General features: G+C 34.2%; 1 protein-coding gene and 1 long non-coding RNA gene across 8 annotated transcripts; one reads left to right on the forward strand and one right to left on the reverse strand.

The window, feature by feature from the left end:
• On the forward strand, nt 6,871-7,016 carry LOC109824005. The gene is made up of 2 exons (XR_002242529.1): nt 6,871-6,943; nt 6,982-7,016. It is a non-coding gene; the product is annotated as an uncharacterized LOC109824005 (long non-coding RNA).
• Nucleotides 7,616-14,582, reverse strand: LOC109824004. Of its 7 annotated transcripts, none has more exons than XR_002242527.1 (9): nt 14,452-14,582; nt 9,600-9,704; nt 9,338-9,397; nt 9,013-9,262; nt 8,639-8,874; nt 8,344-8,550; nt 8,144-8,251; nt 7,956-8,068; nt 7,616-7,871 (listed from the first exon to the last, which is right to left on the reverse strand). XR_002242527.1 is itself a non-coding variant. In XM_020390503.1 (9 exons), exons 4-8 carry the CDS (start codon nt 9,257-9,259, stop codon nt 8,005-8,007), a joined length of 825 nt encoding a protein of 274 aa, XP_020246092.1. In that variant the 5' UTR covers nt 9,260-9,262; nt 9,338-9,397; nt 9,600-9,704; nt 14,452-14,582; the 3' UTR covers nt 7,616-7,871; nt 7,956-8,004. The 7 variants fall into 7 exon arrangements, 5 of the variants coding, with proteins under 5 accessions (XP_020246092.1, XP_020246093.1, XP_020246089.1 ...); XM_020390503.1 differs by having other exon boundaries at nt 7,956-8,031; XM_020390504.1 differs by lacking the exon at nt 7,956-8,068 and having other exon boundaries at nt 9,166-9,262.

Here is an 18,248-nt window from a genome sequence, read left to right on the forward strand (position 1 = left end):
AAACAACACCCAAAAAACACAAAACAAACCATTTTTTTCCCACAAAACAACACAACAACAAAAAAAAACACTCAATAAACAAACACATCAAAAACTAAAACAAACCATTTCAAACTCAAATTCCAACAAAATCAAAACACAAAAAACAACCTTTCACACAAAACCACAAAAAACCAATACCAAACAAAAACACAAAAAAAACTCAAACAACAACTCACAACAACCAAAATTTTCCCCATCACCAAAAAACAAACAAAAATTTCAACAAAAACCAAACAAAATTACCAACCAAACCAACACAACCAAACAATCACGTCAAATCAAAAAAACACTTCACCAAAAACCATCATAACAAACAATCAAAACAATACACACAACACCAAATCAACAAATTTCCCATGACAATAAAAAACAAACCATCTTCCACACAAAAACAAAACACAAAAAACCAAACACACAAACAAAAAAAAATCAAAACCCAAATTTCCCAACACACAAACCAAACCAAAACAACAAAAAAAAACAATCAAAAACATTTTTTCAAAAAACACAAAAACAAAAAAAAAACATTTCACTTTTCAACAATCCCAAACACAACCACACACCAAACTTCAAAACCAACAAAAAAATCAAAAAAAACAAAGAAAAAAAAAAAAAAAAAATCAAACTCCAACACACACACAAAAAACACAAAACCAATCAACACCAAAAAACAACAAACAACCAAAAATTTCAACACAAAGAAAACAAAAAACCAAACCAAAAAACACACCAAGACCCACAAACACAAAAAAACCAGAAGGAAACAACTACCTTCCAACAAACATTTTTCAACAAACAACATTGTTCACCCACTCACAAAAACATACCACACTCACCAACAACAAACCCACAAATTTTTCCCCAATTCAACATTCAACAAAACACCCAACATCAACAAAAAAACACAACAAAATTTCAACACACTTAAAATAAAATTTTTTTTTACAAACAACAAACAAACAACTTTTTTCATTTGCCACCAAAAAAAAATTTTTCAAAAAACAAAAAACCCAGAATAAAAAACAAAATTTTTTTCAAATTACTCAAAAAACTAAACCCAAAAACCCTCAAAATTCATAACAAAATTCAACCATTCAACAACCAGGCAAAAAACACCACAAAATATCAATCACAATAAAAAAAACCATCGACAATCCTCCTAACACCAAAAAAAAAAAAACAAATCACAAAAAACAAAAACAAAACACACAAACAAACAAAACAACCAAAAAAATCACAATCAAACAAAAAACCAAAAAACCAAAAAGTCAGACTTTTTTTTTTCAACTATCACCATTTTCAAAAAAAACAACCAAAAACATCAAAAACACCAAAACAACACTCATACAAACAAAAAAAAAACAAAAAACCAATTTCAAAACACAAAACAAAAAAAATCAAGAATTTAATCAACATAACATCCAAATTCACAACCAAAAACACAAAAAAGCAACACAAACAACAAAAACATCAAACAACCCAAAAACATCCATTTTCAAAATCCAAAATTCAAAAAAAAAACTCACAAACAAAACAAATCCAAATTCCCAAAAAAACAAAAAACCAACAAAAAACAACAACCAAAACAACAATCAAAACCCACAAACAAAACAGAATCCACTTCAAAAACATACATCAAATTAAAAAAAAAAACAAAAACAACCACACCTCCCCAAACAACCTTCAAAAAAACAAACAAAGCAAAAAACAAACATTTCCCACCACAAAAACAACAAATCTTTTTCAACCTCAACAACACAAACAAAACAAGCAAAAACAAACAAAATCAACTTTTTTTTCAAAAAGCAAACAAAACCCAAACCCAAAAAACAACATCAAAAAAAAACCAAACTTCTTTTTCAACACACTTCAATAAAACAAAACAACAATTTCAAAAAAACAAAACAAACACAAAAAACAAAACAACAAGAAAAAAAAATTTCACATTCCCTCAAATTTTCAAAAATCAAAAAAAACAAACACAAAAAAAAAATCCCACACTTCAGACAAAACAAACAAAAAAACAAAAAAAAAACACACACAAAAAAAACCAAACAAACTTGTTCACCAAATAAACCAACCAACAAAAAAAAAAACCCAAAAACAAAAAAAACTTCATTCAAACAAAAAAATTTCCCACAAAAATTTCACAACCAAAACAAACAAATCAACATTCAAATCAAACCACAAAAAATCACAAAACAATAAAAATACATCCAAAACAAAAAAGCATTCCAACAAAAAAAACATCTCAAACTTTCCCACACAAACACAAACAAAAAACAAAAAACCTTCAAAACAAACAACAAAATTAAAATAATAAAAAAAAAAAAAACCAATAAACAAAAAACAAAAAGTACCAACATACAAGTTGAAAAAAATTTCACCAACCAAAACACAATCAAAAAACACAACAAACAACACAACAAAAAAAAAACAAATTGACATCAAAAACCACAAAAAAAAAAATTTCCAAAATCAAAAACTAAACACAAAACACAAAACAAAAAAACACAAAAAATTCACAAAACACAATTAATCGCAGGATTACCCCCCGTTAGCCGGCTTTGTAGCAAATTCTATTTGTTCTTTACGCCGCTTCTGGCCGTTGTCTGGGGCTTACTTCCTAGCCCAGTGGGAATAGACTGCGTTATTAGGTCGTTGGGCCGGCCGGAAGTTGATGAGTAAGGTTTGGCGGGGGGGCCGAAGGAGTTTTCCGTCCGGACACGTAGCTTACCGAATCAGTTCGACCACGGTGGATGCATGCTACGAAAGACAGGGTCGAGTCGATACCATCAACGTCGACTCCATATCCTTTCACGAGTCCACAATCACTTACACGAGAATAACCTTGGGTTGGTGAATGAAAGTTTGCGCCTTAGGTGAAAGGCTCCAGTTACTGGCGCGGATCGTTATACTGAGGTTGCTCCCCGTCGGTTGTCGTGAACGACGCGAGCCGAATTGATTTCTGTCTTTGCGGGATGACTTGCATGCTCCCGAAAATATATTGGGATTAACGGCGACTTTGTTGACTCGCCGAGTTTTACCTCCTTAGAAGCTGCACTGTGTTGCTTTTTTGCCCTGAGTCGCCACTTCAGACTTAAAGGCTTCCAAAAGACTGGCGTGTTGGTGTGGCTTTGTACTCTACCTCTTTTGGCAGCTTTCTCTACGGGCTTCCTGAGCTTGAGCCCGTGCCTCGCGCTGACACTCGCGTCGGCGCTTGCGAATGACGCTCCTCGAGCGACTCGAACGATTCCGTTGAACGGCCAGGAACCATCTTCTCTTTGCGGCTTGGAAAGTCGCCGTTCATTGGTGGTGAGGCTGTTCTGCCTCTTCCTGTTCTTTCACACTCCGCGTGTACGGGAATGCCTGTCCCGTAGACTCCCATCCGCTAGCAGCACTTGCGCGCAAGGCCTGTTGACCGACGCCATCTGGCGAGCTCCTTTGGAGCGTCACAACGCCGCTGGAACAGCTGGAGGCAGCTTGGCGGGATCTTTGGTTGACCTGCATTGGGAGAGTGGTGAACTTCACTTTGACGCAACTTCACGGCGGTCAGTTGGCGGTTGAGAGTCGTCGTGGATCCGAGCAGCTTCAAACCAACGAGATTTCTCCCGAGGACGAACTCTTCGACTTAGCGGGGGGAGTAGATCGGCGAGGGACACGTACTCCGCGAAACTTGCCTTGGTCCGAACTCGGTAATCGACCGTCCTCCACACCCCGACGCGCTGCGATCCCGCTCCACCGATCTCGGACAGCCGAATGCTCGCTGCGCTCCACTGTGGTCGCACAGATTGTTCGTGCCGCTGGAACAACTGTAGCTTTCTTCCTTAATTGAGATAATTGTCATCTGGATTACAAAGATCGCGTCTTTCATAGATTCCGGTTACAACTAAATCAAAGAAATAAGCAAAAAGTAAAATATACAACTTTCCTCTTCGTGAACACATATCAGCGACTCCTGTTTTACGGCCGCCCGCTTGTGTAGTGTTCTTTGCCATGCGCTCGGGGTTGTTTTGCCGTGGACCAACCGCGCGATCTAAGACCCGTCGCATCTACACGATTATGCGGATTATTCACTAAGGGTAATAATAGCCGGAAGGGATTAATCCACCAACGGGGAATAACGCTCGATCCGAGACATAAGACCAGCTTAGATCTGGAGTATGTACCTCGTGAGATCTCAAGATCTGTTCTATTCTTCCTTCGAGATCACTGCTTTATCTGACGTGGATTGCGTCGCCGAGGACAGATCTGTACGTCCAAGCTTCAAATCTTCAAAAACTCTGAGTTTAGCTCTTCAATCCGGGCACGTAGTTTTCGGCGTCTTGAAGTTCGACTCCGAAATGAACATCTCTAGGCCTCATTTATAGCTCTCAGGACAGTGCCCGTGCAAACAGAAGAAACGGATCGGCCACCCGTTGGCACCTGTCGCCCTCTGGTGGCCGACACTGTGCCGAGCCACCATGGGTGGCTCGGCCACCGGAGCCACCCATGGGTGGCTTCGGCATTAAGCCGAGCCCCCTTAGGTGTGGGTTTTCCGCAGTTATTCGACGTGTGTCCGCTTTTCCGATTTTTGTCGCGTGATTCGCGTTGATTGAGACTCTGATTGGTTGATCTGATTTGGCAGTAAGTCGGATTCCTGATTGGCTAGTAAATCCGCTCTGAGTTTCGATGTCCTAGAACTGATCTGGTCTGATCGTGATTGCGTCGAGCTATTTCGGTTGGATGACTCGTTTGATTCCTTAATCGATTAGCTTTTGATTCTGGCACGAGGGTGATTCATTTCCGTTGTTCGGTGGATTTGTCGATCTCGTCGCCCTCATTGGTTCGTCGGTTTGGCCGGCGAGCGCTAACGGACCTTATAAGCAATTTTATACTGCCACACCAAGCATACCCATTTTTCATATATAATTATACAATATATATATATATATATATATAGTATATATATATAATTATATTATACTTTTATATATATCTTATATATCATACTCTTGGTAAAAAGTACTCATGTTCGAGAAAATCTTTCCATGGTCAATATTAACCTTAATTTTTTTATGAACATTACATTGTTATCCTGATTTATTCTAATTATCCTATCTTCTTTGAATTGATAATTAAATAATTTATCCTATTCATAATGAGACTTAACATGTTATTGGATAAAAGAGATACAATTGATATAATTCAAATCCTTTACTTATTTTAGTTCGTAGTGAAATCTAAAAAACATATGCTAGCCAGCACCTAAAAAACTTTGGACTTTGTAAAAGTTATCCTCCAAATTTTTTAAATTGTAAAAACATCACTACATATTCAAAATTTTGTTAAAATATCTTAAAAATTATAAATTATACTTATTTCAATTCAGTGAGAAATCTAAAAAATATATGTTAGCAAGAAACCAAAAGTTTTTTGACTTTAGAGAAAATTTCTTGTAAGTTTTAAAAATTACAAAGACACCCCTAAAAATTCAAAATTTATAAAAAAACCTTAAAACTTTTAAACCTATAAAAATACTAAAAACCTACAAATAATATAAACAACCCCTAAAATTTTATGGAATTTACAATAAACATTAAAGTTTTTACAAATTACATGATTAAACTCTCAAAATGTAAAATTTACAAAAATCCCGATAATTTCCAACCTAATAGTACATTGAAAATATAGGAATTGAAAATATCCCCTACATAATTTATAATTTATAGAAAATACTCTTAAAGCTTCAATAATTATAAATAATAAATCAAAATTTAAAATTTACAAAAAAAACTCTAAGAGTTTCAAACTCATTAGTAAATTGAAAATATAGGAATTATAAATAGTCTATAAATAATTTGCAATATGTAGAAAAGACCTATAAGTTTAAAAAATTGCAAAAAAACCCTAAAATTTATAATTTTCAAAAAACACCATGAGAACTTTTAACCTATAGACATAAAATAAATATACAAAATTACTAATAATCCCTAGTAAATTAAAAGTTTACAAAAAACAGCATACTACCTTTAAAAGTATAGGTTTAGAAAAAATATTTCATAGTAAATATTACTCATAACTTTTTTGAAAAGAACATAACTAATTAAAAATCTATTAAATTTGAAATTTACAAAAAAGCCTTAAAATTTAGTATATTGCAAATTACCCCTCCAAAATTTGAAAATTTAAATGATTTTTTGTAATTCCTTGATTTTAATGTAATGTTTAATTATTGTGTGTATTTGTAAATTATAAAATTTAGGGTTTTTTTTATAAGTTTTAAAACTTTCGAGGATGTTTCTTTTGTAGTTTTCTAAATATTTATTGTGTTTTAATGTAATGCATAGATACGTCAATTAGTAATGATATAGAAGAGTAAGTCGTTAAAAAGATTTTGACTTTGATGTACTATTTTTTATAAATTATATTTAATGTGAATCCACCATATAATTTTTATTATGGTCATCATAATTTTGGTACGTTTGATTGATTGACTAAATAGGTATGTAGAGCATTGATTACTTTACTTTTTCACATGAACTAATATTTAGCACTTAATAATTTCAATTATTACTATTAAATTTAATATAAAGAGGAGCTCTAATAACATTTATTTATTTACCTACATGATAATACAATCGTAATTCTTATTTTTTTTGAGATTTATTCTTTAGTTATGTGTATCAAATTAGTAACAAAAATAATAATTATTTATGAATAATATTCACGTTCAATGATTCACATCCAACAATATTCACATACACATCCAACAATATTAACATTTACATTCATCAATTCACATCCAACAATATTAACATTTAACAATTCACATATATACATAATCAGTAACATTTACATTCATCAATTCACATCCAACAATATTAACATTTAACAATTCACATATATACATAATCAGGAGGTCATAATATGTTCATCACATATATACATAATCAGGAGGTCATAATATGTTCAACACAATCCAAAAGTCCACATAATCAGGAGGCCATAATATGTTCAACACAATCCAAAAGTCCACAAAAGTTACCAAAAAGTCTAACTCACCACTCACTCACTCATCATAGTCGTGGTCCCTATCGTCGTGATCCCTATTATCGGTGGCGGCTGCATCAGAATGCCGTACCGTACTACTGCTTCCTACGGCGGTACTTTCTCTAGCCTAAAAAGAATGTAAATCAATATGAGAATATATTCCAAAATACTCATAATAAATACATATATATAATATGACATATATACCTCTCCACCACTTGCAGCTGCATGCTCATCAAATGCCAACACCATAATATCCGTGTATATAGACTGCGGAAGCAAGTCCTTTAAGGGTTGAGAATCGATGAGTCACTGAACGACATCCCAAGTCGTTTGTGCACCACTTAACTCGTGCTTAATAGTGTGAAGAAAACTTAAAGCCAATGGAATTTCAACATTCTTCATCAAGTATTTTCCAATCTTACCCACGACATAAACATTCTTCATCAAGTATTTTCCAATCTTACCCACGACATATGACGTGTCACCGTGTCGCGTCGAGGTCACAGATTGGCTGCTAGGCTTATTGGTGGTGACCCACGACATATGACGTGTCACCGTGTCGCGTCGAGGTCACAGATTGGCTGCTAGGCTTATTGGTGGTGGTGAGTGTTTTAACTCAAGTACTTGACGGAGGCACTCTTCCTTTCTTTCTTGAGTGTGAACCGTAAGCTCCGTCGACAACTTCCAATCCACTCGTCTCTGGTCATGTGGTTAGGCTCTACAGGAGTGTCCTCTGTACTTCAAGACTGCGTGGCACGGGTGAAGACATCGTTTTGAGAAGCTTCCAGCGCCGCCTGCATATCATATATCATAAAAATTAGAAATTTTGATGAAAAATCATTAAGTATATACAAATCTAAAATTAATCTTATACTTACGTTCAATTCATTAATTTTCTCCACCTTTTTGTCATTTCCCTCTACATTTTCATAGCGCTGGGGCAGTGTATAAACTCTTATAGCCAGAAGAGTCAGGGGCATAGTCAAAGCGTCTTGTGATATATTAAATTCCAAATTAAATGTAGGAAACTAATCACATGAAATCAGTTTTAATAATATGATCATACCGGGTTTTTGTTCAAATACTTATGCTCGATCTGAACATAAGGAGTAGCTCCTAAAAAGTGATCGTATAGCTTTGATCTACGATTCACCGATGTCGTTTCACATATTTTCTACAAAATAAAGTATTTTATTAGTATGTGCGATGATAATATATAAATGAAAAATAACGTGATGATAATGTCATAAATTAAAAATAATCTACCTTCTTCTCACCCTCCCACTCGATAATAAGAGTCATCCAATTAAATGGAGGAACTCTCTTATCAAGTTCATAGATCCTCTTCCAATCAGTAGATAAATATGTGAAATATCTTTTCTTTAGATCACTCTTCCAACACCGAATAAGCTTGGCCATTTTGGGGATAACATAATCCCAAGACTCTGGGTTGTCTTTAAGACAATAATGATCCTGCAAGTTACATGGCAAAAAGTTTACACTATAAGAATAATCATTGTGAATTGTAAACAAAATAAGCAGCAGTATATTAAATAATTACCATGAGCTTCTCCCAAATCTTTTTTATGCATTTAAATTCTTGCTCCTCAAAATTATGAGCAATATTAATGGAGCGTGGATCTCTTATTAAATAGCCAATCAAGTTATTAAATTTGACAGCCCAATCCCCAACAGGAATGTTGTCCTTCCACTCCAAAATGCCCCGGTACCCTTTCGGAGGTACTTTCGTCTTTTCCTCACTCCCATGCCTACCGGGTTTCTCATAATCTTTTTGGCCTACAAAGTCAAAGAGAAATAAATTTCTTATAAACTTAAGTAAGCAAATAAGTATGAATGTCAAAGAGAAATAAATTTCTTATAAACTTAAGTAAGCAAATAAGTATGAATTATCCAAAGTTTAAACGTAATTATTACTTTTTTCCCTCATTAGATCTGACATAGCTTTATCTAGTCTCTGTTTTATGGCATGCTCCTTTCTTTTAATATCATCTCTCTTCAATTTGTAGTTCATATCACATTTTTTGTAATTCAATAGATTTTTTTGGTAGAGGGATGCAAGATACTGACGGAGTCCATGGGCGGAGACATGCCATCTCTGAGTGAGAAGATCTGGACACCCTCTCGTGCTCGATCTCATCATCACCAGATCCATCGCAAGCATTGTCTACAAGTATTTATTAGGAATATAAAATATCATTACATTACATTAAAATATCATTACATTACAAATGTATAATACCTATATCTAGTAATGCGTCTTGATGTTACGGTGTACCCAGTTGAGATGTCCCCACAATATCTAACAAATTATAAAATAAGAAATGAGCATATAAATTTATCAATTGAGGTAATTACATGCACAGAAAGTTCAAACTAAATAAAGCAAGCAAGCAAATTTGTGTATCATGTATAGCGTATCATGGATGCTTGCAGGAACATTAAGGAATATTTGCTTTACCAGGAAGAGGATGAAAACTAAACAAAGCAAGCAAATTTTATACCTTCAATTAGTGAGGATCCATGTAGAGATAACTGACTCCGAGATGGTCGTAAGGAAGATCCCTTCTCGATTTAGGAAAAGATAGCCTCCTAACTCTTTGGCTCATCTGCAACTTAAATTGTTAATCTAACACAATTAAAATATTTAATAAATGCATACAAGATATCAAGTCGAATTTGCATAAGGATCTTTGTATTCAATCTCCTACATTACAGATATCAAGTCGAATTTGTGAAGTATACATATTAAAATTGATATTCTGAGGGTATGAGTAATTAAGAAAAATTTCTCCTTCGGCCTCATTTGGGTCATTAGTATCATCCGAGTTTTCATCAAGAGCAAGCTGAACAAGAGTTCTCGGCTCCTTATACAATACGACCCAGACATTCGGGTGCTTAGGATCTTTGACGTAAAAGCACTGAGTAGCCTAATTTGCAAACATAAACTTCATATCGGGATATATCTCTTTATCTAGATTTACAAGATGAAAACCATATGCATCCCTAGTACTGTCTGCATGACACCAACGAACCTTAAACATCACATAACTACGTATATTTTTGGTACCGTACGCATAGAATATCTCCACAATATCTTCTAATTGTCCGTAATAAATTACATCACCAAGTACTGGATTTTGATCAGTTGAGCTTGAATAACATTCTTGAGAAAATGTAGCCACGACCCTACTATTTTGAGTAACTCTCTCCTCCTCAAGCCCAACCCGTTAAAATAAACACCTATTTACACGATATCCGCTGTATTGTTTAACTGTGTAGTGCGGTCCATGTGAGTGAATACTTATCTTTTCTGACACTGGCAAACCAGCACATTTTTGTCTTTCTACCTAATGTTGCACATAAACACAAATTAGCGTTAAATAGTTAGCCTTATTTATTCCCAAAAAGAATGTAAAATAAAATACACTTTAACTTACTTTAGCTATGACCCACTCGGTAAAATGTTTTTCATGAATTTTAGCAATTTGATTTCGTGCGGACACACTAGTTATTTCTAAATGTAACTCCTCCAAATGTCGTCTGTTGATAGAAAAAATTAGAGTTCAACTATTGATATAATTCAAAAAAATCATATTTGTTAAAGTTAATTTCTTACTTGCGATAATCTTCAAAGATTTCCAGGTTTTGCAATAAGAAGGCATGAGCCTGATTCAAGTCAATTCTGGAATAGCCTTTGTTCATCTTGGTACTTTCATGAAAGGTGTCATCTCTATTACTATTTATCTCCTTATTTTTTGTATGTACACCATGTATATACCGAGAGGTAAACATCATACATTCATTTGCCACGTAATGATCAGCAATCGATCCTTCAGGATGAGCCCGATTTCGCATTATGTGTTTCAAAAAACCCAAATATCTAAAGATAATATTAATATGAGTTGTTAATATAAAGCAATTACATGTATTGTAAATAGACTTAATTGAATTTACTCCATGGGATACATCCAACGATAGTTAACTGGTCCTCCGAGTAATGCCTCATCTACAAGATGATGTGTGAGATGGACCATGATCGTAAAAAATGATGGAGGGAAGAATATCTCCATTTTGCAGAGGGTTTCATTCATTTCTCCTTTTAGTGCCTTAAATTCATCAATATTGATAACTTTTGAGCATAACTTTTTAAAAAATCCACAGAATTCGATTATAACTTTTGCTACTTCTTCATCGGCCATGTTGTTACGAAGTGCTACCGGAAGCAATTGGTGAAGAAGGATATGATAATCATGAGTCTTAAGTCCTAAAAGTTTTCGCTCTTTCACTTGGATATTATTTGAAATATTAGAGCAGTAACCATCTGGTGACTTCACTAACTTAAGCACCTCACAGAATCTCTACATCTCAACTTTTGACATTGTAATACGAGCTGAAGGCATCTCAAATTTTCCATTGGCGACTTCTTGTGCTTGTAGATCATGTGGGATGTTCAACGCATTCAAGTCTTGTCGAGCCCTTAAATCGTCCTTTGATTTCTTACCATCTTGTAGAAGTATGGATAATAAGTTATCACATATATTCTTTTCAATATGCATTACATTTAAATTGTGTCGGAGTTTGAGCTTGTGCCAGTAAGGCAACTGAAAGAATATACTAAATTTTGTCCATCCCGTCGGCAAAGTCTCAGTATGTGTGACATCTAAACTCCGCACTTACCTCTTTCGTTTAGGTTCCCTCTTCATGATAGAAGTGCGTCTCAGAGCGAGAATTTCCTCTTTTGTAAATCGGTTCTTTTCGAACTTGAATTTAGGATATCCCTCAAACAAGTTCACAATCTCATCTCCAGTCACTTCACGCGGCTCCCCTCTTTTCTCTTCTTGGCCATCAAACTTATTTGCCCATTTTCACCCCTGAATTTATGTCCTTTTCCTAACCATCTTCTGTTAAATCAATAACACATTTTTCGACTGTGTTGTAAATAAAAGCCTTCGAAGTTCGGACCACATATAGGACAAGCGACTGTCCCTTTCGTAGACCAACCTGAGAGATTACCATAAGCTGGAAAATCATTAATTGTCCACATAAGAATAGCAAGGAGATTAAAAGACTCACAAGAAAATGCATCATATGTTGGGACCCCTTCATCCCAGAGACGTTTTAACTCATCAATTAACGGATCCATGAACACATCTATGTCATTACTGGGTGAATGTTTGCCTGGTATCAATAATGAAAGAATCATATATGATTGCTTCATACAAAGTCTAGGTGGTAAATTATAGGGCATTAACACAACTGGCCAAGTAGACCATCCAGAACTCATAATGCCAAACGGGTTGAATCCGTCGCTAGATAGCCCAAGTCTGACATTCCTACACTCTGTGGCAAATGAGGGAAAAGTATGATCCACATGCTTTCATGCCTTTGCATCTGCTGGATGTCTCACTTTACCATCATCTACACGTCTTTCCTTATGCCACTGCATATCTTTTGCTATATTTTTTGTCATATTCAGACGTTGTAACCGAGGCACTAAGGGAAAATGTCGAAGCACCTTCGTTAGAATTTTCTTCTGTTGATTCATTGACTCATCTGACTTTCGTGTTGAAGTGCGTGCATTCTTTCTCCATTGAGACACTCCATACTTTGGACATTCCTCAAGTTTCTCGTTATCCTTATAATAAAGGATACAATCATTGGGACAAGCATCGATCTTATTGTAATCTAAACCCAGAGCACCAACAATCTTATTTGCATCATAACACTTTTCTGGTATGCTATTCTCTCCGTCTGGAATTACCTTGCGTAGTAAATTAAGAAGCATTTGAAAATATTTATCTGCCATTCCGCTCAGGGTCTTAATACGCATCAGTTCAAGAATAAATGACAACCTACTATACTCAATGCAACCATCATACAGATCCTTCTCGTTGTCTTCCAATATCTTCACTAAATTTCTGTAGGCCCCGCTATCACGCACGTCCTCGGTATTTTGGACATCATCTGCATCTCCAGGAACTTCAACGGCATCTGGTACTTCTGGAACTTCATCAACTTCTACAAATTTCGTAACATCGTTGAACATTGCATGCGTATCATCTATATTTCTATCATCTAATTCAATATCTTCACATTCTCCATGAAAACTCCAATATTTATAATTTTCATCAAATCTCCATCTTTCTAGGTGTCTTCGTATAGCAACTCTATCCACCAGACCTCTATTACTACACTTACTGCATGGACAACACAACAAATCGTTCTCTGTCTTCCTCGGATTAGCATATGCATATTCAAGGAATGCTTCCCATCCGTCTCGATATCGAGTATCACCTTTCGCTCTTCTTTTTAATATAGGAATATCAATCCATGACTTCAGGAACTTTTCTCATCTGTATAGTAGGAAAACTTATTAATTAATTTAATATCTCTTAAATCATCATAAGTTTAATAGTCTTTATTTTAGTTGATTGAACAAATAATCAAACGAATTAAATTACTCTTCTATAATGGCCATTGTTGTACCAAATAAAAGCTAGCACTCTATGATAAGTAATCCTAATTTAAACCAACACTCTCGGCGGTTATAGGAAGGCTTCTATCCCATTAAGAATATAGTAGTGCTTACATCTAACTTTGAATACTATGTGTATTTTCATTTCTAGAAAATTTCGGCAGCACCTACCCGCTGTTCTCCAAGTACATTGTGCGGATGTTATTATGTGTATCGGTAATAGACCAAAATCGGTAAGTAATAGTCCGATACACATAACAACATACACTTATTGTACCCAGAGAACAACAAGTATGTGCGACCAAAATTTTCTAGAAACGAAAATACACATAGTATTCAAAGTTATATGTAAGCATTACTTTATTCCTAACTCATCTGAAATGGACAGATCCAATAGTTACTTTCCAATTATTTCTACTTATAATATAAATTAAGCGATCCTTTTCGGTATAAATTTAAATTTCATACCCAAAGTTGAATCGTCCATTTATATTATATGTCTAAATAATTGGTAGCAATTATTGGACGGGGATCTACGGCTGACGTTAACTTGTTATTCACCTAAAATTAATATATAACACATTATTGTGTTATATATCACACTACTACTTTTTAAAAATAATAAGGATAATTATTTGGGTAATTACCATTATGAAAATATATCACATTATTTGAGGTGCGTGCTGAAGCGATAGTAAAGAAAGAGACATTCTCCTCAATATTCAATAACCATGTAGAACATGAGGTCTAATTTAGGTAGCAATAACATAGGAAATCAGTAGGAAAAGAAAATTAGGTCTAATTTAGGAACCGAATACTCCTTAATATTCAATAATCATGTAGAACACAATAATTTATTAAAAAAAATTTGAAAATACCTCTCTAAGCGGCTGGTCGAGGGCGGCGGGTTGGCTGGTCGAGGGCGGCGTGCGGCGGCGGGTCGTCGAGGGCGCCGTGCGGTCGAGGGAGGCAGGTCGTCGGGAGGAGAACGCGGGCGGGTCGATGGGGGGAGATGCAAAATTATTGTTGCTATTTGTATTAGTGAAGACAAACAACCCTGAATTCGTCGATAAGTTCTGGTATGATAAGTTCTGGTATTATAGTAGGGGGGAGGCAGCTGAGAGGGTTTGGGTTTGATTGGATTAGGGTTTAAGTTTAGATATTTATGTCTTTCATATTTTAATTTTAGCCCCTCAAAATTTTTATATTTTCAAATTAGTTCCCGAAATCTCATAGAAATTGCTATTGCAACCCTAAAATCTAACTATTCTTATCAATTTTTCTTTTACATCCTCTTATTTAGAGTTAATGATTAGATTATTTCAAAATTAGTCCCTCAAATCTTCAATATTTCAAAATTAGTCCCTCAAATCTTCAATATTTCAAAATTAGTCCCTTAAATCTTCAATATTTCAAAATTACTTACTCAAATCATGGAAATTTCTATTACATCTCTCAAATCATCATAATATTTACTATTAGGTCCCTTGGTTAACACCGGTTATATTTAAAGAAATATTCTTTTAAATCTAACTATTATTACTAGTTTTCCTTGACTTTTAATTATAAAAAGTTAACCCGTTTGGATCTAGTTGATAAGTTCTGGTATGATAAGTTAACCCGTTTCAAAATTAGTCTGATTGGCTATCTTCAATATTTTAAAATTACTCACTCAAATCATGGAAATTTCTATTACATCCCTCAAATCATCACAATATTTACTATTAGGTCCCCTGGTTAACACCGGTTATATTTAAAGAAATATTCTTTTAAATCTAACTATTATTACTAGTTTTCCTTGACTTTTAATTATAAAAAGTTAACCCGTTTGGATCTAGTTGATAAGTTCTGGTATGATAAGTTAACCCGCTTCAAAATTAGTTTGATTGACTATCTTCAATATTTCAAAATTACTCACTCAAATCATAAAAATTTCTATTACATCCCTCAAATCATCATAATATTTACTATTAGGTCCTCTGGTTAACACCGGTTATATTTACTTTTAAATCTAACTATTATTACTAGTTTCCCTTGACTTTTAATTTATGCATAACAAACTATATTGTTAATTATTATAGCATTAGTATCGGGGTAGAATACCTAGGAATAACTTTTCTTAGACAATAGCAATATATGCGTCTTAAACAACAATAATAGATGTGTTTCATGAGCCTAGAGGTAGGGGTGGAAGTGAACCAAATAATCAATAAACTGTTTAGTTATTATTCATCTTGCTATTCGATCAAATTTGATTCGCTATCTCATTTAACAATAAATGAATAGCTATTAGTTATGAAACTCATAAACAAATAGAAATTAACCAAATATGTATTCAATTTTCTTGGTCATTAAATCTTCGTTCAATTTGAGATATAAGCTTAAATGGAAAAGACAATTTAGAGGGGGAAATTAGTAAAATGATGCTTTTTTCGGGGGGGGGGGGAAATATACAATGCTTGGGTATATATGTAAAAATTTCACAGAGTTTGAACACATGACCTGTTATATCATATTCGCTCGAACTCAATTTTGACGGCTCTTTCTCCTCTTAACCTTATAAAAAACTCCAAGAGAACTCTATCCAAACTATTTTCATCCAGTTTTTAGTGATTAAATCTAATTTATCTCCTCTCAGATTCATTAATGATGTTTACAGGTTCAAGTCCATCCATGAAAACTACCAAGAGTAGTAGAGTTCATCGAATCTACTAGCAGAAAGAATAAAAATAAATAAATTTTAAAACTAACATAGAATTCCTAATTAATTAAAAATATTTTAACATAAGAATCTGATAACATATGTATCTTTCCATCGCAAATGTTTGTATTGGCGATGGATTTCAAATTTGTCGTCAATACCCCGTCGAAGACGACGCTAGAGGGGAGCAGGGGGCCCTTGAGAAGGCCACCAAACAACTGTCCTGGATCATAGTAGACTTTCACGTCCTCAGATCTCAAGCTATCATCTACCTGCGTGGAACAAAATACTATTGGACTACATTTAAAATATTATAGCTTTGAGGGACTAATATTAAAATAATTCTTAATTTTTTATGGGGCCACTCATTAACAATGAGATAATCAATCACTAATGTTAATTTTTTATGATGGCGACAGACATTGGAGACGAATTCGATTCGTCGCCAATAAGTATTGGCGACGTATTCCAATCCGTCGCCAATAAGTATTGGCGACGGAACATTGGCGACGGAACATTGGCGACGGATTGAATTCGTCGCCAATACTTATTAGCGACGGAACATTGACAACAGATAGAATCCGTCGCCAATACATCCGTCGCCAATACTTTTTGGCGACGGATTCGATCCGTCGCTAATACTTATTGGCGACAGATTCGATCCGTCGCTAATACTTATTGGCGACAAATTCGATTCGTCGCTAATAAGTATTGGCGACAGAACATTAGTGACGGATCAATTCTGTCACCAATACGTATTGGCGACGCATCAATTTCGTCGCTAATACTTATTGGCGACGGATCGAATCTGTCGCTAATAAGTATTGGCGACGGAACATTGACAACAGATAGAATCCGTCGCCAATACTTATTGGCGACGGATCGAATCCATCGCCAATACTTATTGGCGACGGATTGGATCCGTCACCAATGTTTTTCCATCGCCAAAGGTTATGAGCGACGGAAAACATTGGCGACGGATTGAAATCCGTCGCCAATACAAACATTGGCGATGGGAACAACCTCGTCGCCAATGTTTGTATTGGCGACCAATTTCAAATCCGTCGCCAATACCCCATCGCCAATACTCAGTTTTCTACTAGTGTATAATTTACTGTCGCATATATACTTATATCAGCATATAAATTTATATATTTTATATTCAGGCTATAAAATATAAACTATGCATAATCTATAGCAAAATTGGCATATAACGATATACAATTTATATACTTTCACTACATATAAACATCAGAATGATTCAAATTATTGAAATATATTTTGGTTTATAATTGATCACTTGTATCAATTCACATAGATTTTTTTTCATTTTACTTTTACAATTTTGTACTTTTATAGTTGAAAATACTCAAAACTTCTTTATAATATTTTACCATAAATCTTATTTTTCCCCTTTTGACCCACTTCCTCATTTTCATGTTCACGAAATGGATTAAAGTTATAAAATAAGTATGTCTACATGCAAAGCACGTGCACTGTACTAGTTAGTTAGTACAAAAGGAGTTTGGATTTTGCAGTTTAATTAGAGCATGTTTGGTTACTACTTGTTTTTTTTTAAATTTTTATAAGTTACATATTACATATTCTCAAAACTTCTTGTAATTATGTAAGAAATAAGAAAATTATTTGGCAAACCCCTTAACTTACAAGGAGATATATGTAGTTGTGTGTTTGGTAATCCAATAACTTATAAGGTTGCATTAAATATCAAATGACCAAAAGAGATATATTGTTGTGACTCCATAGTGTGACCTATTAATTCAGCTTATATTAAGTATATAATTAATAATAAATATATTAATTATTAAAAAGTAAATGATTTATAAGTAATTATTTCAAATTAATTGTGATTATTAATTAATAATATAATATTAATTAGTTAAATTCATTGTAATGAAATATTATTATCAATAATATATTAATTAATAAAAGTTAGTTATCTCATATAAAAAT

The sequence above is a fragment of the Asparagus officinalis genome, chromosome 9 (assembly GCF_001876935.1).
Source record: "Asparagus officinalis chromosome 9, Aspof.V1, whole genome shotgun sequence".
Classification (NCBI taxonomy): Eukaryota; Viridiplantae; Streptophyta; class Magnoliopsida; order Asparagales; family Asparagaceae; genus Asparagus; species Asparagus officinalis.